The 24928-nt window shown below is 42.4% G+C and overlaps 3 protein-coding genes across 7 annotated transcripts in view; 1 reads left to right on the top strand and 2 right to left on the bottom strand.

Annotated features, from left to right (window-relative positions):
• The window catches only part of LRRC45 (leucine rich repeat containing 45), a 39857-nt gene extending 34524 nt beyond the window's left edge, over positions 1 to 5333 (bottom strand). For 2 of the 3 annotated variants that reach the window (XM_030205180.1, XM_030205181.1), the window contains exon 1: positions 5044 to 5333. In XM_030205180.1, coding sequence (XP_030061040.1) covers positions 5044 to 5275 — 232 coding nt within the window. In that variant the 5' untranslated portion in view covers positions 5276 to 5333. The remainder of the gene's footprint in view (positions 1 to 5043) is intronic. The other variant, XM_030205182.1, reaches the window with a different exon arrangement.
• Positions 5334 to 5542: 209 nt separating this feature from the next.
• CENPX (centromere protein X) overlaps positions 5543 to 24928 on the top strand; it is a 71070-nt gene continuing 51684 nt past the window's right edge. Inside the window, exons 1-5 of one of the 2 annotated variants that reach the window (XM_030205179.1) lie at positions 5543 to 5612; positions 10017 to 10068; positions 10852 to 10905; positions 17037 to 17125; positions 17221 to 18941. In XM_030205179.1, coding sequence (XP_030061039.1) covers positions 5580 to 5612; positions 10017 to 10068; positions 10852 to 10905; positions 17037 to 17125; positions 17221 to 17235 — 243 coding nt within the window. In that variant the 5' untranslated portion in view covers positions 5543 to 5579 and the 3' untranslated portion in view covers positions 17236 to 18941. Of the gene's footprint in view, positions 5613 to 10016; positions 10069 to 10851; positions 10906 to 17036; positions 17126 to 17220; positions 18942 to 24928 lie in introns of those variants that run through there. The other variant, XM_030205178.1, reaches the window with a different exon arrangement.
• Positions 23199 to 24928, bottom strand: part of ASPSCR1 (ASPSCR1 tether for SLC2A4, UBX domain containing) — a 141639-nt gene continuing 139909 nt past the window's right edge. The window contains exon 16 of one of the 2 annotated variants that reach the window (XM_030205175.1): positions 23199 to 23348. In XM_030205175.1, coding sequence (XP_030061035.1) covers positions 23335 to 23348 — 14 coding nt within the window. In that variant the 3' untranslated portion in view covers positions 23199 to 23334. The remainder of the gene's footprint in view (positions 23349 to 24928) is intronic. The other variant, XM_030205176.1, reaches the window with a different exon arrangement.

Raw genomic sequence — 24928 nt, 5'->3', positions numbered from 1 at the left:
TATTTTTGCAGGCTCATCTTTTCCAGAACTTACATGGCACTTTACATACGAGCTCTCTATTACAACAGACAGCGATCGTGATTCCAGAAGATACTTCCATCACCTGGACTAGTTATGCATTTTAAATTCCTGCACATTAGACTTCTGCTCTGAATATGACTATTTCCTAAGCTACCCTTCTTTCTGAATCATCTAGCTCGTAAGTCCTGCTGGCCTCCTGCAGCTGAGGGCTCAACCCTTGGTGAATGGTAGTCATCGTAGGTGAAGATTCCATATCTATTGGCGATAAATGGCGACGCATTGCCCTCCATACATCAATAATTGAACATTTACCATCATCTCTAAATTTTAATTGTTTTTCTCTTTTGTTCCATATACTTTACAATTGTTATTTGATCATGTCTTTCTAAAAATTACCAATCTGTCTCGCACATTATGCAAGCCAGAAGTGGGGATATATTATGCAAATCCCAATTCCAATTCCAAATCCCAATTTTTTTTTTATTTAATTTTAAGTTGATGGTAGAATAAAGACATGGAAAGATCCCAATTTGTACACCATAAGTACGTCTTTAAGGTCCAAATGATGTTAGATCCCCCAAGGTTGTGGCAATAATCTTTACACCTTGCAAACTACTGGACCACAAGTTTACTCAGCCGCAGAACCAGATGTTACATCTCAAGACCGGCAACTTCCTTCAGCAAGCCAGCCTGAAAATCCAGCCCTGTTAGATCTTCCAGATCTTCGTCTAGATTCTTCAGCGCTTCCACCGCCTCAACCATGATCGATGAAAGAAACTTTTGAAATGATACTTAATTTGAGAACTACTGTTGCTGTTTATGGACATTATAGATTCATATTATGTTTTATTTTCAGTTTAGCAGCAATCCTGTCTAGATATTGAAAAGGTTTTATTTTTATTTTCCTATTATTTCCTTTAATTGTTCTAATTGTTTTTCCACGAGTTTCCCCGTCATTTCTGTTTATGTAATTTAAATTGAAGTTGATATTGTTCAGATACAAGGGTAACATCAAACCCTAATACTGGCTAAGATATCATAATGTAGATGTAAACTCTGTTAGTATCAACCTGTTATGCAATTGTTTAACTTTGGTGTAGGCTTACTTGAGCTGCATGTCTTTCTGTAGGTCTGACTAAGCTCCAAGAGGGGTAACGGATATATACAATGCTTCCCATACTTCCAGGTCATTATGCATATGTCAAGATCCATGCATGACCTTGGTTAATATAAATTTTCCTAGGATTGACCATTTTTGCTGTATGAGGCAACCTCATACTTGCTATCCACTTATTAGTGCTCATGATTGGATGCCAATGATGAGTACTAGTAAGGTCCAGGAATCCCGACCTGTTTAAGGATTCTGAATACCTACAACCTTAAACAGCCTGCAATCAGAGTACTATTTGTTGAGCCCATAACAATGCTTAATCAAAACCATTATTCCTTCCAAGGACCACTGAGACAGATACATTGGATTATCTCCCCATGCACTATGCTACAGATACATTGCTATTACCCGCATACCTATATTTCATGGGATTTTGTAAATGAGCTCATGGATTAGTCCCATTCATAAAAACATTTCTCGCTACAGGTTTGAGTAAGTCTCAACCGAAAACTAAACAAATTGTACCAGTTGATCTTAAGACTCAGATAATTTGATGGCCTCATAGAATACCTTCTGGAATGGATGGTACCAAGGTACGTTAACCCTGGTGTCACCCTATGGGATAGGGTGAAGAGGGGAATGTTAATATATGGCCTGGCTTTAAGGCTACCACTGGAATAGTGATGGCCATTAGAGACAACTGAAAAAGTACTGACTAGGCCAAACAGCAAGCAAGTGATTTAATATTTGAGAATCTGCAAAAAGCAGGTCTGAACAATGAGTCCTGATACAAACTTGGTACAACTTTTAAATCCAATATAGCACCTGTAATGAAAGATCAGATGAATAAAATGGAGCTTATTAGTTTTGGTATACAATGATACAGAGGTAATACAGAGTTCATGAGATGGTATGAAAAGTATTGCAGCCGGAAGATGTGAAACTGTTATCTCAACGCTTCCCAAAACATGTTGATAATTAGCAGTAGCTGAGAACGGAAGGAGGTGGGCACATCAGACAGCAGACCGCGTGGGAAAGTATGATCTCAGAAAGTGAGAAAGATTAGGAGCAAGGTTTCTCACCATTCACTTCTATGGAGAGGTTTGTGTATAAAAGAGGGGAGATTTTGCCTTAGTTTGGAACTCCTCCCCAACGCTTCTCTCAGACGGCAGGGCGCTGTGCAGATAAACCCAGAATCTGATGTCTGTATTTGTATCAACTTGAAGACTTGTCTTTGGGTAAGAAATAAAATGTAACTATCTATCTAAACCTATCTCTGTCTTTATTTTTATTGATTCTATCTTCTCTTTACCTTACATTTAGCCTACAAGGTAGATCATATACAAGTGACACTCAGTCTTTGCAGAAACTTAGACAGATGTTTAATAAGATTTATGTGGGAACATAAATGGCCCAGAGTATATCTAGATCCAGAAAAAAACAGAAAGCAGTAATTATGGGAATTAGTTTTCAATTACGGCTCCTAATGCCACCCCAGAATAGACCTTGTGATTGGGTGACAATGGAGGTCAGAGAAACTATACAGAATCTGTTATATGAAATAAGTACCTTTAGTCCCCCGTATGACAGAGTCAGAAAGAGGTCTATAAGAAGAGGTAATTAAAAACAACAGGCACCGTCGTGTGCTTGCATTTTAACACATTTGTTTCTTACTGTCAGTGTGGCTACAGGGGCTTCCTTCCGCTTCTAAAAGAAGACAAAACCAGCAGTTAAAGTGAGAAATTCTGAAGAAATCCTCTCTTGAAAACCACTATTTGTTTCTGCGCTGTTCTCTGAGCATTGGGCAGGAATGCCAAATGACTTCATTAACATCCGTTTGAGTACATTTAAATACAGTTTGTGACCATCTTTGGTGTGCATGTTTCCATGTTAGAGCCTTCTGAACATTCTGCGCACATTAACGTGCTAGTCTGGTGCTAATTGCTTCTAACACTGGCATTAGGTGTTGCACATTGACCCCTTGGACTACACGCATCCCAGGTCTTCTTTTCTCTGCTGTGCAACTCTCTTCCCTCAGGATAGATCAAATCACCTTATTTCCTCAAGCCAGACATAGACAGTATGCTGCATATCCTGATAGCAAATGCCATCTACGTGCTGTTGACGTTTGTTGCTTCTCAATTTCAAATATTCTGTTTTAATTTAACAGCCCTGTCATTTTCTTTTTAAACTAGGAAAGGCGATATATTAAATGTAACAAACCATGACCATAAACCACTGATGTTAGGTCCAAAGTAGTGGTTTAAAGAAGTCTTGTAGACAAATAGTGCCCATTAAGAGGATAGTTAGCTTAGATACTTCATATATTCCTATTCCATGTGCTTACATTAATGTGAGATCAGTTGGTAATAAGGCAGAGATTGCAGTGAATTAGAACAGTATGGCTTGAAATTTTAACAAAAGCTTGGTTGTCCTCAATAGGTGATCCAATTCTTAAGGTTCAATGTCCTATAGGATCTAAGATTTTGCATTTGCAAGGATTAAGTAAGTGGGGAGGCAGTATTGATACAAATTTACAAAAGTTGTATAAATGTAAATTTGAATAATTCCTGGTCTAGTCAATAGAAATTATTTCTTGAGGAATAACAGATCGTTCTTTCGTCTTTTTAGAGTTCCACCTGGTAAATGGTCAGAAACCACTGATGTTTTTTATGAATTTATTTCAAAGGCTACTTTGGAGGCTGTGAAGTTGCTGTTGGCTGGGGATATTAATCTTCATCTAGAAGATTAAGCTTTGAGTTTGATTTGAGATTTGTTGGATTTTCTCGATTCAATGGACTTACTTTATCCTGTTTCTGAAATATCACACGGAAAAGGGTCATGGTTTAGATTTAGCAGCTTATTTACCCTCCCTTTTACAAAGCCACGCTAGCGGCCGCCAGTGCAGGTACGGTAATGCCAGGGCGTGGATGGATTGTACTGTTCTGCGGAATACATCTCTTGAGAAGTACTTTTTAATGGTGTGGACCATTTTCTTCATAGTGTTTGAGATTTGTGTGTTGAGGGTCAGGTTGCGGATTTTTAGTTTGTCAGACACCGGGAGGGAGATATTTGGAAAGCTGTGGTGTTACTAGGCATTGTGTTTTGTGCTTGTTTGAACACAGGATTCCATTATGTTTATTATGCCGTCTGTAATCCTGGTTGTGATTTTGTGCAGATTCTTTTTAAAAGGGATGCACGTTGACACACCATCAGTGTATATGAGTGGGTCGAATCCTTGTTTGGCAATAAACTTCCCGAGCCCATACGCCAAGCCCCCTCCCTGCCCATCTTCAAATCCCTGCTCAAAGCCCACCTCTTCAATGTCACCTTCGGCACCTAACCATTATATGTCTCTTCGGGAAATCTAGACAGCCCAATTTGATTGTCTGTACATTTTGTCCTTAGCTTGTAAGCTCTTTTGAGCAGGGACTGTCCTTCTTTATTAAACTGTACAGCGCTGTGTAACCCTAGTAGCGCTAAAGATTTAAAGGTGCCCCATCCTTGGCCACCTTTAAATCTAGACTGAAAGCCCACCTCTTTAACATTGCTTTTGACTCGTAACCACTGGCCTCCACCTACCCTTCTCTCTTCCTTCCCGTTCACATTAATTGATTTGATTTGCTTACTTTATTTATTTTTTGTCTATTAGATTGTAAGCTCTTTGAGCAGGGACTGTCTTTCTTCTATGTTTGTGCAGCGCTGTGTATGCCTTGTAGCGCTATAGAAATGCTAAATAGTAGTAGTAGTAGTAGTAGGGGGGGGGGCTTGTGGGATTCTGCATCCAGTTTTCCATGTATGGGAGAGAGAGATCTTTTTTTTTTTTTTTTGGAATTGTGGTATGTCTGAACTCTTGTCATAATACGTGATGTGCGTGTTGCATGTATGTATTATGTTGAGCATGTATGTACCTTCCTCGTTCAACATGCAGTCGCTCAGGAGCAGGTCTGTGAAGCGCAGGTCCCGCTCCAAAAGCATCGCCAGCACCGCGCAGGAGTCCAGGGACAGGCTCTGGCCGCTCAGGTCCAGCACCGTCCCGCCCGCGCTCTCCCCACACAGGCGGAGCTGCTTCAGCACCGGCTCCTGGGGTTCGCTGGCCTTCTCCTCACACAGCTGCACGTAGCACTTTGCAAAGTCTTCCATGGCACCGGGGGAATGATGAGAGCGAAGAAGCTTTCCTTAGACAGCCCGCACACCTACCTAGCAGGTAACCAGGAAGAAGGAGGGATGCTGGGACTGGTAGTCCTCCGTCCGCCATTGCCATTACACGCAGAGAAATAGAGAACTACCAATCCCAGCAGCCACAGCTCATAGTTCAGCCTGTGCGGCGGCGGCAACAAACGGACTCCGAGCGGGCCCAGCAATACTGCAAGTCCCGGCATCCCCTGTTACGCCGGCGAGAAACGTCACTTCCGGAGCAGCAGCGTCGCCACTGACGACGAGCAAGATGGCGACTGAGGAGGGCGCGCGTTTTAAAAAGGTGAGGAACAGAAAGTCAGTGCACTGGAGCAGAAACGCTCTTTTAATGAGAACTATCCGGGCTAAAGGCCTACTTGTTTGATGCTGCTTTTGACTCCTAACTTGTCACCTGCTCGTAACCTCTTCAATAGTCCTTTTCCCCTATGTGTCCTTCTGTCTGTCCTGAATTAGATTGTAAGCTCTTTTGAGCAGGGACTGTCTTTTCTTCATGTTCAATTGTGAAACGCTGCGTACGACTGGTAGCGCTATAGAAATGATTTATAGTATTAAAAAAACCTTCATTGGACCCTACCTGTCCTTCCAACTATCGCCCCATCTCCCTTTCCTATCCGAGATACTTGAATGTGCTGTTCACCGCCGTTGCCTTGACTTTCTTTCATCTCAAGCTATTCTTGATCCACTTCAATCTGGCTTTCGCCCCCCTTCATTCAACTGAAACAGCGCTTGCTAAAGTCTCCAATGATCTGTTACTGGCCAGATCCAAAGGTCTCTATTCTATCCTCATCCTTCTCGATCTATCTGCTGCTTTTGACACTGTTGATCACAGCCTACTCCTTGATACTCTGTCCTCACTTGGATTTCAGGGCTCTGTTCTTTCCTGGTTTTCTTCTTATCTCTCCCAGCGTACCTTTAGTGGATCCTCTTCTACTTCTATCCCACTGTCAGTTGGTGTACCTCAGGGATCTGTCCTTGGACCTCTTCTCCATCTATACTTCTTCCCTTGGTACTTTGATCTCATCCCATGGTTTTCAGTATCATCTTTACGCTGATGACTCCCAGATCTACCTCTCCACACCAGAAATCTCAGCCGAAACCCAGGCCAAAGTATCAGCCTGCCTGTCTGACATTGCTGCCTGGATGTCTCAGCGCCATCTGAAACTAAACATGACCAAGACTGAGCTTCTTATCTTTCCCCCTAAACCAACCTCTCCTCCTCCCCCATTCTCTATTTCTGTGGATAACACTCTCATCCTTCCTGTCTCATCAGCTCGTAACCTTGGGGTCATCTTCGACTCCTCCCTCTCCTTCTCTGCACATATTCAGCAGACTGCTAAAACCTGTCGTTTCTCTATAATATCAACAAAATTTGCCCTTTCCTTTCTGAGCACGCTACCAGAACCCTCATCCACACTCTTATCACCTCTCGCTTAGACTATTGCAACTTGCTTCTCACAGGTCTCCCACTCTCCCATCTCTCTCTTTTTTAATTTTTTTTTTTGTTACATTTGTACCCCCCCGCACTTTCCCACTCATGGCAGGCTCAATGCGGCTTACCTGGGGCAATGGAGGGTTAAGTGACTTGCCCAGAGTCACAAGGAGCTGCCTGAAGTGGGAATCGAACTCAGTTCCCCAGGACCAAAGTCCACCACCCTAACCACTAGGCCACTCCTCCTATACATCTCTCTCCTCTCCAATCTGTTCAAAATTGTGCTGCACGACTAATATTCCGCTAGTGTCGTTATGCTCATATTAGCCCTCTCCTCAAGTCCCTTCACTGGCTTCCTATCCGTTTCTGCATACAGTTCAAACTCCTCTTATTGACCTATAAGTGCATTCACTCTGCAGCTCCTCAGTACCTCTCCACTCTCATGTCTCTCTACACACCTCCCCAGGAACTCCATTCACTGTGTAAATCTCTCTTATCTGCACCCTTCTCCTCCACCGCTAACTCCAGACTCCGTTCCTTTTATCTTGCTGCACCATATGCCTGGAATAGACTTCCTGAGCTAGTACGTCAAGCTCCATCTCTGGCTGTCTTCAAATCTAAGCTAAATCCCACCTTTTGGATGCTGCTTTTAACTCCTAACCCTTATTCACTTGTTCAGAACCCTTATTTTATCATCCTCACTTTTAATATTCCCTTATCTCTTATTTGTCCTGTTTGTCTGCCCTAATTAGATTGTAAGCTCTGTCGAGCAGGGACTGACTCTTCATGTTCAAGTGTACAGCGCTGCGTACGTCTAGTAGCACTATAGAAGTGATAAGTAGTTCATTAGGTGCCATCTAGTCCTAGTATTTTTGTAAAGAGTAAACAAGCGATTCATGTCTTCCTGTTCCATTCCACTCATTATTTTATACACCTCTCCTCTCAGCCATCTTTTCTCCAAACTGAAGTGCCCCAGCCGCTTTAGCCTTTCCTCATAGGGAAGTTGTCCCATCCCCTTTATCATTTTCGTCGCCCTTCTCTGTACCTTTTCTATAGTAACTACTGCAACTTACTCCTCACCGGCCTCCCACTTAGCCACCTATCCCCTCTTCAATCTGTTCAGAACTCTGCTGCACGTCTTATATTCCGCCAGAACCGATATACTCATATCACCCCTCTCCTCAGGTCACTTCACTGGCATCCAATCAGATACCGCATTCAGTTCAAGCTTCTCCTTCTTACCTACAAATGCACTCAGTCTGCAGCCCCTCACAACCTCTCTACCCTCATCTCCCCTTACGTTCCCGCCTGAAACCTCCGTTCACAGGACAAATCCCTCCTCTCATTACCCTTCTCCACCACCGCCAACTCCAGGCTCCGCTCATTCTAGCTCGCCTCACCCTATGCTTGGAACAACCTTCCCGAGTCCTTACACCAAGCCCCCTCCCTGCCCATCTTCAAGTCTTTGCTTAAAGCCCACCTCTTCAGTGCTGCGTTCGGCACCTAACTCTTACCTTTCAGGAATTCCAGACTGCCCCAATTTGTCTGCCCCTATCGGTCTGACTGTTGATGTGTCCTTTAGATTGTAAGCTCTTTGAGCAGGGATTGTCCTTCTATGTTAAATTGTACAGCGCTGCGTAACCCTAGTAGCGCTTTAGAAATGTTAAGTAGTAAATGACGGCAGATAAAGACCTGTATGGTCCATCCAGTCTGCCCAACAAGATAAACTCATTTTACATGGTATGTGATACTTTATATGTATACCCAAGTTTGATTTGTCCTTCCCTTTCTCAGGGCAAAGACCATAGAAGTCTGCCCAGGACTGTTCTTGTACTGAGTTCTGAAGCTATCGTCGAAGCCCCTTAAAATTTACAGTCCAGCCGATCCATATTTATTCAGTCATGACAAGGGCGTAGACCATAGAAGCTTGCCCAGCACCAGTTTGACTTCCCAATTACCGGTGTCGCCACCTAATCTCTGCTAAGATTCCGTGGATCCATTCCTTCTAAACAAGAAACCTTTGTGTTTATCTCTCGCATGTTTAATTCCATTACCGTTTTCATCTTCACTACCTCCCGCAGGAGGGCATTCCACATATCCACCACCCTCTCTGTGAAAAAATACTTCTAATTCCACTATATCTTTTTTGAGATGTGGTGACCAGAATTGAACACAATATTCGAGGTGTGGTGGCAACATAGAGCGATACAAAGGCATTATAATGTCCTTATTTTTGTTTTCCATTCCTTTCCTAATAATACCTAACATTCTATTTGCTTTCTTAGCCGCCGCCGCCACCGCACACTGAACAGAGGGTTTCAACGTATCAACAACGATGACACCTAGATTCCTTTCTTGGTCAGTGACTCCTAACGTGGAACCTTGCATTACATAACTATAGTTCGGGTTCCTCTTTCCCACATGCATCACTTTGCACTTGCTTATATTAAACGTCATCTGCCATTTCGATGCCCAGTCTCGTAAGGGATGAAAATGGTCTCAGCTTTGGTAGGACTGGATAAGCAAGGCCTGGTACAGTATGTGCAACTAGTGTTAGTCCTTGTGTGTGTGTGACTAGCTAGTTAGGTGCTTCTTTCATTAACTGCTTCAGAGAAGAACCAAGCTTTCACCCGCTTCCTGAAGCAGAGAGTTTTGAATTGAGCAAAGCCTATCCGAGTGTATTTCAGAGTGTGGACACTATTCCAGAGAAGGCTCACTGGCTGGTTGGAGAGGGTGTGGTTAGGGATTCTCCTTGTGAAGATCTTAGTGACCCTGAAGGTGTGTAGAGGGAGAGTTCTTCAAGTTCTCTGGTCCATTTCCTTTAAGGGCCTTGAAGGTCAAATATAGTGTTAAATTTAGCTTTGTGTTGTACTGGTAGCCAGTGAAGGTTTTTTGCAAGAATAATGTGATGTGATCACATCACTTACAGCAGCAGCATTCTGAATTGATTGGAGCTGGTGCAAACCCTTTCTAGTCAGACCAGTGCAGAGAGCATTACAGTAATTCAGTCTTGATGTTTTCATGGTGTGAACTTCTGTCACAAGATTTGTCTTCCGAATATACGAAGAGAGATCATAATTGTTTCAAATGATAGAAGCAGCTCCTGAATGTTACTTGGGTTTGGGAGATTATTGTTTACAACAGCGGACAGGAAGGAACTGGGAAGACATTGGAAGGACTCATTTTCTGGTGATCTTATGTAGACAGAGGGAGCACAGACAGAATGATTCTAACACAATTTCTCATTTTCTTGCACAGGATACAGTAAACAAATTGCTTCATCTCCATTTCAAAGATGAGAGAATTAAAGGTAATTGAAAAAATATGTAGTATGAATATAATTTGTTGACTGCAAAATAGACGCCCTGGAGAACAGATGGAAGGAATGAGGCCAGAATCTGGACCACCATTAAGAATTGATCAGAAACATTCCCTTATCTGACCCCTCTCTTTACTGATGCTAATATTAATACCACACAATTTCCTAACCACATTTCAAAAGGCCTTTCCTGTTTCATAACCATTTCTGCTTCATAGTTCAGTACAGCTCAGATACAAAGCAAGAAGCACAGCTGTGCTATCCTGTTCTTCATAAAAACGTATTAAGATTTGTTAGTTTTGAAACATAATTCTGCTAATGTATTGCAATATACAGGCCTAGGATACAAAATCTAATTACATTAATCCAGAGTGCCATATAACACAGGGCAGACTATCCCTGAGACTGAACTGTTACATGGTAAAGTCCAGTAAAGGGAACACGAGGGCTGAAAGTAGCTCCAACTGTTAATGCCATGGTAAGCAGTGTGTACTACTGTTACTAATCATTTGGATAGGTACAGAAACATGTTCGAGAGAGTCCCTGGTTTGTGAAAATTATAATCTAGCCAGGATACGTAGACAGACAAGGCTAGGTTTAAAAGCACAAGGGTTTGGTGGGATCAGATTGAGAAAAAGTAACCATCTGTTTAAGCAAGTAAATGTACAAAAGGGATTGTTTCCCTCCCTCATAATCCAAATAAGAGAAACAGGAAGTAGGGTGGATGGTAGACTGCCTGAATTTTACTGGGTAAATTCTGCTGTTTCCTTCTAGTCTCTGCAGATGCCTTACAGCTGATGACAGAAATGCTAAAGGTCTTTGTCCAAGGTGAGTTTGAGGCACTGATCTTCCAGGCCATAGATTTATTGCTCATGTTTAAATAAGCAGAGAATGTGATGTACAGTTCTGGAAATTTTGCATGAAGCCATAGTTGGGGCCACAACATCAGCAATTTAGAAGTAAATTTGGCAAGCTTTTAGAGCAAATGATAGAGGGGTACAACAGTCTAGCTACACACTAGGTGAAGGTACAAATGCAGCAGTTTCAACTGACTGCCCTTAAAGGAAAGAACTGGATTTAAGTGTGTATACTTTTATATATTTTTTTTAATTTTCCATGATATGACTTCAGAAGTAATTCTCTTGTACATTTTTTGTGGAAATGGAACCTGTAGGCAAAGCCGTCATATTACTCTGTTCCCCTTTTCCGTTTGTTCGCTTTAAAAAAAACTGCTGGAGTCTCCTTTTTCTTTAACGAAGGCTATTCAGAACACTACTTCTTACCTATTGTTTTGTGAAAATCTGAAGTCTTCTTTATTTTGCTTATTTCCGATCTGAGGAAGAAGGGCAACCTTCGAAAGCTAATCAAGAAATGTATTATGTCCAATAAAAAAGGTATCATCTTATTTTCTTTTCCATGTTTTCTTTTGTTTGATTTCTATTGATATTCTTTATTTCAGAAATTTTATGATACTTGAGACCTTTTCTTGCCTAATGATTTGTTAGACTATTGTAAGTCTGTTTTGTTTTCTTCTAACCATTTCAAGTTCTATTTTATAGGGAAGATGTGGTATACAAGAATGATTATTTATTTATTTATTTATAGCATTTGTACCCCACATTTTCCCACCTTTTTGCAGGCTCAATGTGGCTTACAGAGTTTTGTTATGATGCAGTCATTACATGATCTTAAATACAATCGGTAATAAGCTGAAGGTAGATGAGGATTTAAATGGAAAGGTAATAGGTGAGGTCGTGTGAGAGGTGTTTTTGAAGCACTTGGGTGGTTTAGGAGTGATTAGTTTCATTAGGATTTCTTTTGTAGGCTTTGTTGAAGAGATGTGTCTTCAAAGATTTGCGAAAGCTGGTTAAGTTGTCCATGGTTTTCAGGGCCATGGGTAGTGCATTCCATATCTGTGTGCTTTTGTATGCAAAGGTAGTAGCATATGCCTGTTTGTATTTAATTCCTTTACAGCTGGGGAAGTTCAAATGGAGGAATTTGCGGGCTGATCTTTAGATTAGATCACTAAGCTTGAGGCCCAATGAAAAACAAGCAGCCTGTTCAGGATTCAGATAGCACAACCTGAGCAGCTCCTGTGAGCGCACTGTTCACCCAGACTGCTAAGAGCATTGGCTTCTCTCCCTCTAGTCCAATCAGAGGTTTTTGTGTGTTCCCAGAGCGCTTATGGAGAAATTAGGTCTTGCCTGCTAATTTTCTTTCTGTTAGTCCCACCGGACCAGCCCAGAACCTGTGGGTTGTGCCTGTTAACCAGTGGCTGGACACAGAAACAAAGAAAAGCCCTGTGTGCTTTGCCCAATCAGGGCACCATGCAGCCTTATTTGCTCAGTATTTTGAATGACAAAGCAGTGGACCATCTATTTTCCATTTTACTTGAGTTATTGTACTACTAATATTCATCATAACCTATCACGGGCAAAAACCATTTTTGAAAAGTTAAACTGAGAAAACTGAACGTTAAACCTGAAGAGGTTTTGTAGGGCTGCACTTAACGCTGTGATTAACACATTCATTTATATACTGCATAATCCAAAAGTTCTCAGCGGTTCACAAAATTTGCATATATAAAATCCAAATTACATACATTAAAAATACTCTAAAAACTTAACTTCCATAGCGTCCCACAGATCAATCCAGAGACTTGTGGGTTATGTCCCTCTACCAGCAGGTGGAGATAGAGAGAACTTCAGAGGTTTTCTATATGTGGTCATGTGCAGCCACCTTAACTTCTCTATTCTCTCTATCTAGCAGGTATATGGTCATATATGTGCAGCTCTGGATCGATTGGGTCCTGGCCTGGTCCCCTGAGTATAGTTGAGCTTTTTCCAACAGATATGCATCTAGTCACGAAGAATTTAGAATTAAGCTTAAGCTCCTGGCCCTATGCGGAAGGGACCAAATGTACACATCCCACACAGCAAAAAATAATTTCAAATGTTTGGGAGAGCGTTTAGCAAGCTTTCGTTCCAAGAGCATCAATGCATGCATGCGATTTCTCTAGGCCCAGAAAGAATGGACTTCCTGCCCAACCCTCACACCAAGAATAACTCGCTTACCCATGACCCCTGCTTTATAGAGAAATAATACCAGTGAGCGGTTGGGAATACGAAAGCCTTCATATTTATCTAGTAGCAGCCCTGCTGGCGAGAGTGGCAACTCATGGCCCAGTAACCTTCCAAGATAATTCGAGACAGCTGTCTAGAAAAGTTTTACTTTCAGACAACTCCAAAAAGCATGAAAGAAAGAATTATGACCTTGCTGACACTTTTGGCAGAGTGGGGTCTCCACTGCATTCCCTTTAAACATTTGTTTTTGTGTAAAATATGCCGTGAGTAGTGTACGGAACTGACACTCCCTCGTCTCATCGAGATCTCTGGGATACGCTTAATAAACTTATAAAGGTCTAGGGAAGTAGCCGGTAACCCCAATTCCCAACACCATTTAGAAACCAGGTCCTCCACGTTCCGAACTGTATTTCCAAATAATGCGCAATTTTCTCCTTATAAAAAGGCATTTATTGACAAATGAGTTAACATGTGTTTCCATTGAGGCTGTACTATCAAAATGAACACCCAAAATCCTTATAGCTTTAGAAATGACATAATCACAAGAATTAACAGTGATAATTTCAGGGATATGCTTTGGATTTGTATCAAAGCACAGAGAAGAGGACAGGCACATGAAAACGCATGTTTCTATTAATTTAGCACGGAGGTCAGACTGACTAACTTGTTGTTCCCAACTGCCACCTCCTGCTTTTGTGGAGAGGGACATCCACCCTTCTCCAGTCCTCAGGGATCCCTGCTGACTCAAGAGAAGCATTGTAAAGGTTAACCACCAGAACTTCCCCAAGTCCCTTCAGTGCCCTCTGATGGATGCCATCCGGCCCCATCGCTTTATCCACTTTTGGTTTTGCTAGCCCCTCATGAACACAGTACTCTGAAAATTGTTCAGGGACTACCACACTTCCATTCCATTCCTATTTGTATTTGTCTTCTGCGGTCCTACTCTCAGCCCTTCATTTGTGAACACAGAACAGAAATATTGTTAAGCAATTCTGCCTTATTCATTTTTTTTTCAATTTAATAAGGTCCTTTATTGAAACAAATGCAGCATGAATATTACAATACTAGGAATCGGCAAACAAATAAGCAATCATGAACATCTCCCAAGAAATACAGCGCACTTATAAACGCTAGGATGTACAAACATCTCCCTCCATACCCCAGAATAACAAGATGAGGTAAGAGCATTCTTTTACAAACATAATTGAGCTAGAGAACCTCACAAAATTTTCCCATTTCCACAAATCCTTCAAACGTGTAGCCCTAGGCTTGGCCATAGTACAGATATCTCCGGACTATATGATAAATCTGATCGATCTCCCAGCAAGAAACGTCTGTATCCTCGCAAAAGTACCTCAACCTGCACTACCCCAACTGTAAAGGTCTCAAGTACAAAACTTATTATGGATCCAATTTCTCCTTCCTGGGCAGCCAACTCTGGAACGCTCTCCCTAGACCTATCCGAGCAATCCATGACCACCTACCATTCAGGAAAGCACTAAAAACCCATTTATTCAAGCAAGCCTACCCAAAGGACCCAGATTAATCTCATGAACCCATCTACCTTACATATACCGAAGAGAAAACGACATTGACCCAGACTCTATCACCTATCTCTACCTACCCATCCATCCTATTACTACCCATCATTACTATGTTATACTTAATTTCCTACTTTACATAACAAAATTCTGTGTTACCTATTACTATGTAAGCCACATTGAGCCTGCTTTTAGTGGGAAAGTGCGGGACACAAATGTAATAAATAAATAAATATATTGCAGTTAAACAAAACTATCCTATACCAACAGATATTTTGCAAAGGGTATGTAAAGCCCAATAATTCAAAACTTAAATTCCCAAAGCAACAATAAGCTTAACTAGATGCCTCAGCGGTGTAACTCAATACAGACTTTCAAACAGTGAGATTGACAACACCAACCTCTTCACTAGCGTCACAGAGAAAATTTGCTTTTGCTACTTAAACTTCAACTTAGCTTTAAAGTACCACAAATGTGACCTTTAATAAATATTGGTGTAAAGTACCACCGATCAGAATTTTACAGCAGTGGTGTCCAATTAAGCTTATTGTTGCTTTGGGAATTTAAGTTTTGACCTACAGATATATTGCAAACAGCACCTTCCAAGCCTGAATGGAGGGAGGTTTAGGGTTTTTCCAAGCTTGAGCTAATGTTATACGGGCTGCCATAATATATATATTGTTGGATTTGAAAATTCTTTTGCTATAGTAAGCCCTGAAGCAGATTTATTAAGCAAAATAATTCCAGGGTTCCATTGGATTATATAGCCCAACATAACTTGAACATGGCATTATACTGCCCGCCAATAAGATTGAGCCTTCTAACAATGCCTCCAAATATGACCCATATTGCCCAATTTGCCACATAGCCTCCAACAATAAGGTGAGGAATCTGGGTAACAATGATGCAGGAAACGATACAGCACCTCAACCAAGTTCTCCTGAAAACTCATATCCTTAGTGATAGACTGCAGCCTACATCTTCTCCCAGTCCTCAGCAGCATAGTTGACCTCCCCTCCCCAAGCTCTACCTCCCAGTTGTCAGTGAGCAGCTGGAACTGGCCTCTGCTGACAAATATCTACACAAGGTGGAGACCAGGCCTTTAGTGAATACATAGAGGCATATTTTCAAAGCACTTTGGGAGGCTAAGTTCCATAGGTTTCTATGGAACTTTGGGAGGCTAAGTGCTTTGAAAATGAGCCTCATAGTCTTCATACAAATCCAGCAAAAAAGCTGGGTCCTACAGCAGTGTTAGCTGCAGATAAGCACAGTGATGATGATGAGGCACGGAATGAGCGTGAGACAAAATGTTGAAATTTGTGAAGTCCTCTTCCTCAAAAGTTGCCCCAAATTCTCCCAAACCCAGACTTCCAGATGCAGCAAGGATCTGGGAGTAACCCTAGAGGAAACTGAGGATGAAAAGTGATGGGAGTATGTCTGGAAATGAGGAGCTGTGAACATATAATCCCAAATCTCAAAGTAACCAGAAACGCTGGAGAACACGGATCCTGCAATAGCCTACTACAGGGAGGAAGCCAAATCAGCTGCTGGAGAACTAGCCAGATGTGATTTGGGGGGGGGGGGGGGGGGGGGGGGGGGACTATAATGGGCAGAGTTTGGTAAACATGTGCCCTTTCGGTGGCTCAGACGTGCAGTGTACTGTTATGTACAGGACTTTAGATACAATTTGTGTCAGAACTTTACTCTAGGAATGTTTCAGAAACACGTGAATGAATTTTGGCTATCATTCAAGAGGGAGGCCAAGCAGGCTTAGGATTTACTGTATTTATTTTTGTTACATTTGTACCCCGCGCTTTCCTACTCATGGCAGGCTCAATGCAGCAGGCAATGGAGGGTTAAGTGACTTGCCAAGAGTCACAAGGAGCTGCCTGTGCCAGGAATCGAACTCAGTTCCTCAGTTCCCCAGGACCAAAGTCCACCACCCTAACCACTAGGCCACTCCTCCACTCCACTGTAAGCTCCACAGGGAGTTTATGGGTTGTAGGTGCTGTAACTAATAGAGGTTTAAGCTGAAAGCCAAAAAATATAGTACATAAAAACTTCTGGAGCAGAAAAAAGAAATGCCTCCATGCCCAGTAAGCCAAAAACACTGGTATAGAGGGTAGCAGAGCAATGTAGCCTACAGTTCAGAGAACCTGACAGGAGGAGACACGGCCATTCACTGTACTCAAAGGTCATGCATCTGGGATTTCCAGGGCCATGTTCTACCAAACTCATCATTTGTGAAACTCCTTTAACTATCATGCACAGAATAGCCTGTTCAGTCCTGTGGCAGAAGTTGTAAAATAGCTCTCTCTCTCTCATATATGTACAGAGGCAGTTGCTCGGGCTGCCCGGCAAGCCAAGTCTGAGGATTTGCCCACTGTAGACCTAGAACACCTGGAGAAAGTCTTACCACAACTGGTGAGTGTAAGCCACAGCCAGGATTGAAATTTAGCATAAATGTAGCTCTTAATACAATTGGGACTCTAATTCTGCCTTTTCCTCCCTTGTTACAGTTGCTTGATTTTTAGGTTGTGCGATGGTTCGCAGTATGTAAAGAGAGAACTGTCATCGCTTTTCTGAGTATCTTCATCTGGGGCTGCTAATCCACTCCACGTGCTGCTGCTCTTAGCATACAGCCTAGCTACCAAGCTCTTGCTGGAGCCAGAATCTACATCATTGTAGCTGTAGTTCCTTAGCCTTCCTGTTTGCTAAATGTACTGTGGCAAAATCTTAGTTCATAATACGCAGGATGAGTGTGTTTCTAAAGCTAGGCTCTTTGGCTTGGGCAGGTGTATAGTACCAGATCAGAAACTGACAGTCTCACACTTTTATGCACTGTCCAATAATAAACAGATTTGAAAAGGAACTGGGCTTTTCCATTCCAAAGCACATCATAGCTAATGGTACTTACTTTAGGCCAATTTCCTTATGCAACATGTTTTCTTTCTCTCCCTCCCCCCACCTGAAAAAAAAAAACTAACCATACATCAGAGCTGCTGGTGTGATTAACCTCTGGCTTGCCTCAACAATTCAACAAAACCAAAGCTACTTCTGGCTGCTTCTACGTGAGCTCTGTTCTGACTAGACTCTCCCGAGTCCCATGTGATGACTGAAGTGGGAGAGCCCTCCAAATCCAGTAGCTTACCTGGGGAGCAGCTGGCTCTGGTGCCCAGTGTGCTACAGGCAGTGTAAAATTGGAGTCCTGTTGTTGCGCTGGGAGATATGTAGCAGAGGATTGGGCCCACTGCAGCCAGGAATAGGAGCTCTGGGAGGAAGCTAAGCAGAGGTGTAGTGAGGCCTGGCAGGTTGGTGCCATAGCTGGCACAGTAGGGGCAGAGGGAGTGCCAGTTAGTGACTGGGAAGCCTGCAGTGGAGAGAAAGCACTCTCTGGTTGAGTGTTATCACAGATATCATGCTGAAAATGCTTAAATTGCAGTCAGTGCCATCTATTAAAGACGTGTCACCAGACCAACCAAAATGCTGAAGGGGGGGGGGGGAGGAGGCCAAACTACCAGTGTGGATTCCCCACAGGGCTATTCTTCTGCCAGGCTGCAGCTGAATAAACCCACCCTGGGTGCAGAAGCTATTAAGTACTCCTTCAGCAGTTTCATGCAGCAAAGCTGGAATTAGCAGACTTAGTGATAGCCAGGCAGGAAGAGAAATTTGAATCCTCCACCAGAATGGACATTATGGCGGTACGTCTCACTGAGCAGGAGGAGGCCTGGACAGGTAAAAAGAGTGAGTGTTCCAGACTGCAGTAGAGGCTTGAAGACCTTCAGCATTGTGCAGCAGACCAAGAGACTAGAAGCCACATGTTCAACTTGCAAATCTTGGATACTCCAGAGGGTTCTGAAGGGGGTCCACCCCCTTACCTGTGTGCAGAAATGTTTGAAGACTTGTTTCCCTACAGCAGGACAATCTCCGACTTATGAGACTGAAGGGGTCCACAGTGATCTCTAGCTGAGGCTTGACTCCTCCATATCACCGCAAGCTATGGTGGTTAGGCTCCGTCACTATTTAGGATGCTGAGTTTATGGCAATTGTGATGCAACAAGAGTTGCAAGTATGAAAACAGAGATTTTTGGATTTTTCCTGACTTCAGTCAAGTTACTGCCTAAAATATGGTGACATGCAGGGAGGGAAATGTAATCTCTCCCTTGGGGCTTTGGGTGGTGCTCTACTTTCACAGAAGGATGCTGGGAATGGGGGGGGGGGGGGCTCCTTTTCCTAGGTGGAAGGTCAGGGGAAAGTGGGCTGGGATCCATTCCCCAGATATGCTTATTCACTATATAGTTGCTGTTACCTGACTTGAGTGAAAGGAATCTCCAATTTAGTGGCAAAAATTCTTCAAGCTTTAAATAGGCAGCAAGCTACTATGGCTGTGCTTCAGGAGACATCTCTCCTCAATTAGAAATGGTGGGTGGGAAAAGTGCTGGAAGCCTCCACCACAGGGCACAACGTAGGAGTGGCAGTTCTGATCCAAAAGGGGACAGCCACAGCAATCCAACCGTTATATAGGATGAGTTAGGATACATCTGGCTTTGATCACCATAGAATTACTAGTAGTTGCTCCTGGGGGAATATTTACACATCTAATACATAGGCCAGGACGTTTTACCAGTACCTCATTGGTAAGATACAGGAGAGCAGAGATGGTCCTTTTTTTTTTTTTTTTTTTTTTTTGGGGGGGGGGGGGGGGGTAACTGATGAAATGTTTGATCCCCAGCTGAAAGTCTCACATGTGCCCCACTGAGGGGATTGCTATGGGCAAGGGCCGCCCTGGACTTGGTGGATGGGTGGAGAATACTGCTCCTCCAGCAGAAAGATTATATGATTTCTTTGCAGAGGGAAGGGGGGGGGGGGGGGGGGCAAAGAAGATTTTAGGGCTTTGGGATAGCTGAAGTCAGATGGTTTGCAGAAACAGCACAGGACGACACATGAAGCATCCTTCCACAGATTACTGAAGACCCATCTATTTTGAATCAATTTACGGAAAGTACAAACACAAACAGCATCCACACTCAATGTTCATCAATGCATCATACATCCACCTATGATCTCCCATCCCCCATAATTCCACATTACTCATACATTTACTCACAGAAATATGTACACCATATGCCTTTGTGTCTTAACACTGCCCTTAAGCTTCCCATTGTCTCCTCCCAATGTCTCAATGTGATTTTCCTAATGATAATTCAATTATCTCGCATAACTTGTACAATATAACCCATAACCAAGTTGTAACAAATGTATTTTCATTATTCTTATCTTATTGTAAGCCACACTGAGCCCACAAAGAGAAGGGAAAATGTGGGATACAAATGCAAACAATAAATAAATAAATAAAATGAAGCTGTAAAGCTCAACAGTACGGGGGGGGGGGGAGGGGGGGGGGGGGAGGGGGGAGGGGGGATTCAAAGCACACACCACAGGAATGAAAGCACCAGAACTGGTTCTTTAAGCAGTAGATGTTGTAGATCATGGACCGTTGGGTCAATGATGTACAACAGCAACTGATTAGAGGACACCTTTAGGACTTGAAGGCATTTGATTCTTTCTTTCCTGTGGTGTCTGCCAAGACAGCAGCTATATTTAGTACTTTTAACGGCCAGTTGTACACTAGGGCTGATAGGCCAATCTTGCAAATGTAGTTGTGCCATGTGTAACCCTTGCCCAGCTGAGGCTTTTGAATGCTACTGTTGCACCAAATGAAGTGCACTGGGTAATCCTTCAAGGCCCCAGGACCAGATGGACTCTAGGAGGAATTTTATAAAATCCTACAAGAGTCAATTGTGACCCCTCTGGTGGCTATGATTAATCATACAAACTAACACTGAAACTACAAATTATACAGTAATAAATTTATGTTAATAAATAACAAAAGTGCAAGGAAAATGCGAGTGCTCAATATAAAACTGGCACCCTCATTTGTTTTGGGTAACCAAAAACATCAGCACCCCCAGAAAAAACCTTCCCAAAATAAGTCACTTTAACCATGAAACAAAACAAAAATAAGGTTGTTTTGTAATTTTTATTATTATTGTTACATTTGTATCCCACATTTCCCCTCCTTTTGCAGGCTCAATGTGGCTTACATATAACCGTTAACAGTGTTAGCCGATTATGGTTTGAACAAATACATAGTGTGAATGAATACAAAGTGATATTGTGGAATGAAGTATATGTATGGTAGGAAACAGTTGGGGGGGGGAGGGGGGGGACTTAGAGAGGGAAAGGGGGAAGAAGAGTCAGGTAATGTCTGTTGCAGTCTTTGGTTATGTTGTGTCGCAAGTGACCGGTATTTTTATGTTGGGTCATTGGGGTATGCTCTTCTGAACAGGTCTGTCTTTAGTGCTTTCCAAAAATTTAGGTGGTTGAGCGTAGTTTTTACTGCTTTTGGCAATGCATTCTATAGTTGTGCGCTTAGGTAGGAAACGCTAAATTGGGACTACTGCCAGGCAGTGTGGCTGCCGGTTGTAGTTCCGTCCCAAGCACGCACCCATTTCCAGGTGAAAAAGACAACCCTCAGAAATGGCTTACGGGGCAGGCAATAATTCCTTAAGTACTTACCTTGGAAAGGAAGTCCCTGCAGTATTTCAATAAATGCTCTCAGAGTCCAAAATGAAAACAAATTTTGCTAATGCAGTACCATGTTTCACCCCACAGGAGGCTGCTTCAGGGAATTACATCAATAATCCTCCTGAAGTACAATTAAGGGGTCCTTTTAGCAAGCTACAGTTAAAAGGGTCCTGTGCTAGTGGTTTTTCCCTCACACCAGGGCCATTTTTACCCCAGCAGGTAAAAAGCCCCCAGACAAATATGGCCATGCAGTGGGCAGCCCTTACTGCCACCCAGTGAGGTAGCGATAACAACCTGGTTACTGCAGCATAAGAAATTTCCTAGGGTTTTCTTTTTCCTCCAGAAATTGCATGAGCTTGGGGCAGAACTGCCACCAGCAGCCACACTGGGCCATCGATAGTCCCAATTTAGCAGTCGGTAAGCCCCTGTTGGGCTTCTGACGCTTTGTAAAAGACCCCCTCAGTCTCTTTCAAAAGCATTGGACAAACATCCTATTTTCCATTCAACTTCTTTTCTTGAATGGTCAACTGGATGTGTTTGCAGTCTTACCACCTTTTTCTCGTAATCAAAAGCCCTTACAGTACCTACCCAACTTTTCTCTTTTTGCTTTAACAAGCCTGGGACTGATGTGTAAAGAACACATACTGTCCAGTTAGACTTACACGAAGGTAGCTTTGATCTTAGCAGAAAAGGCTGCTTAACCATAGCTCCCATTAGTGTCCAGCTTGTATAAATCTTTACTGAAGACAAGTACATCAGATCTCTAAGGGAGAGTAGCTGGCATGGATCGGCCATATGGTCTTTATCTGCCTACATGTTTCTCCGTTTCTATTAGGGCTGTACTGAATATTTGTATTCAAAATCAGCCCCCAATCGTGCTCCAAGTACAGTATTCATGTTCAACTGAACAGTCTGGGACTCTACTGTGCTAAATCTTACTAAAATAAACATTTCATGTTGCTTCATTTATTGTTACGTTAAAGCTCAATGCCCATTATTCATATTAAGCCAAATATTGTTCATTATTCCTATTCAGTCAGATATTAAAATATGCTATTTAGTATAGCTCTAGTTTCCATGTACGTTTAGTGCATACAGCCCCATTTTTTTACATCATGGTTTCTCAACCCAGTCTCCAGGGAACCCCAAGCCAATCTGGTTTTCAAGATATCCAAAATGAATATGCATGAGATATTTGCAGAGAATGGTAGGCAGTGCATGAAAATGTTCTCCCATGCATATCCATTGTGGAGATCTTGAAAAGCAGACTGGTTTGGGGTTCCAGGAGCAGATTTGGGTAGCTCATTCTTTACAGCCCTGCTTATGATTTAAAGTGGCTTATAATTAATATTTTATTGTATAGCTGTAGAAATATAAAAAAAATCATCCTTGACCCATGTCCCTTCTTTTCTCCAAGTGCCCTAACCTAGTCAGCCTGTCACTTACTATAGTTCTGCTATATCCTTTTTTATGGAGGGATAGCAAGAATTGTACATGATATTCAAGTTGAAGTTGTGGTATGGATACACACATGTGTTTTCTTCTCCAGGTCTTTCCAAGTAATTTCTACCAATCTATTTGCTTTTTCTGAATCTAAAACACACTGAGCTGAGGATTTCAATTACTTATGCAGAATGACTAGGGCATTTTATTTTGACAGAAGTTACCAACTAAGGGTTGAGCTGACCCCAAAGATCTCACCTTCCCAGAAGACGTAGATTTGTATAGCAAGCAGAGATCTTACATATAGCTTCAAGATGAGGGAAGATGTAAGGTTACAAACAGGGGAGGAACACCAGGATTAATTTATGAACAGGTTGACTATCTTGTAATTAAAGGTAAGCCAAGGTATTTTCTGATTCCAGAAAGGAGGAAATGGTAAATATTTCCATGAAATAAATCAGTCATGTCCAGCAGAGATAAAATTTATTAAACCACAACACAGTACAGGCCGGCTGGAGCTGATATAAGCAAGTAGGAGACAGCTGTAGACAAAGCTATGACATACACCTTTCAGAAGTCCTTCAGGCAGTTGTAAGCAGCATTCACTTCTTTCCTGCTGGAAAAAGCAAAGTGAGGCGTAAGTGTAGTCCTATATCCTCAGCTGCATGAAAGGATCAGCAAGAATTACCAGGTCAGCTACTCAGTCCTGCTCCCAGCATGAATACCCATTAAACACAAATCAAGAGGAGGCAAACAGCTTTGTGCTGTTGTAGCTAACAGACTCCACTGAATTATTCAGATATGCTGGGAAGAGACAGTACACTGCCTATAAAATTAACAGCCAAAGCTGATACAGTTCAACATCCTTTAAGTTACTCACCTGTAGCAAGTGTTCACTGAGGACAGCAGGACATTCTCATATACCCACCCTGTTCCCCTAAGAGTTCAGTTCTATCACCTATATTAGGCTGCCCTGGTCCCATGCAGCAATGGTGGGCAGGAATGGGAGCCAATACGCAGCACACTTCCAAAGGCTTTCTAGAAATTAACCTGGAGGAGTGTCTCCGTGCTGGGCTCCATAGACAGCAGCACCTGTACGTGAGATCATGGCCTGCCTGTCCTCAGAAAAGAAATTTTAGACAAATCAAGTAGAGACTTTGGTTACTATAAAGTAGCAGGGGGTAAAATTGAACTTGGGAAGTTAACAGATAACAGATGCCTTAACTAGCTACATTTTAAACCTCAGTTTATGCAACTTCTGTGGTGGGATAGACAACTCTGGACGTAAGTTGAGCTGACCTGTTTTCTGTTCTGTCAAAGCACATCAAAAGCCAGTGCTTAAGTACTCACAAATGAAAAGATAATAACTACAGCAAGTACACAGACCAGCATGATTTGAACACTATGTGGCAAGAAAAAGCTAAAACTAATGAGCTGACAGATGAAGGAAGTTTTACAGAAATTAGGAAAACTGACAAATTGGGCAACAGTATAAAGTATAATAGGTGATTTCAAGTACCCCAATATTGACTGGATAAATGCTAAATCAGGAAGTGCTAGGAAGGTAAAATTTCTTGCCACAATAAAATCACTGCTTCTTGGAGCAACTGATTCAGGAACTGACAAGAGAAGACATTTTAGATCTAGTCCTTGGTGGAGTGCAGGGCATAGTACAAGATCCCCTGGGAAACATTGATCATAACATGATCAAGTTTGAGCTACTATCTGGAATGAAACCACAAAGGAAAACTACTGTAGCAGCATTTAATTTTCAAAAGGGTGCCTCAATCAGAATCCACAACAAAACCCTGCTTGATCACCTGAACTGTGACCACCAGGTAATTGGAAAGAAGGCCAGTCAAACTTCATGGACTTCATTTCAAACACTTGTATAACCAAATCCAATATACCAGCATTAAGAGACATTAACCTTCACCTAGAAGACCCAAACTCTACCAACGCACGAGAATGCAAGGAATTGCTCCACTTATGGGATCTCAAATGGCCACACATGCACGCAACCCATGTCAAAGGGCACACACTCGACATCATCTCACACAAACTGTCCACAGACCAGAACCTAATAACAGAAATTAAATGGAAAGAAACACCATGGACCGATCACTACAAACTAAACCTATCCCTAAAATGGTGGAAGAAGGGTTCATACCGTATACAACACACAACCTACAGCAC

The sequence above is a fragment of the Microcaecilia unicolor genome, chromosome 6 (assembly GCF_901765095.1).
Source record: "Microcaecilia unicolor chromosome 6, aMicUni1.1, whole genome shotgun sequence".
NCBI classification, from domain to species: Eukaryota; Metazoa; Chordata; class Amphibia; order Gymnophiona; family Siphonopidae; genus Microcaecilia; species Microcaecilia unicolor.
Note: the sequence above shows the minus strand (reverse complement) of the source record. Positions and strands in the feature narration are given on the sequence as shown.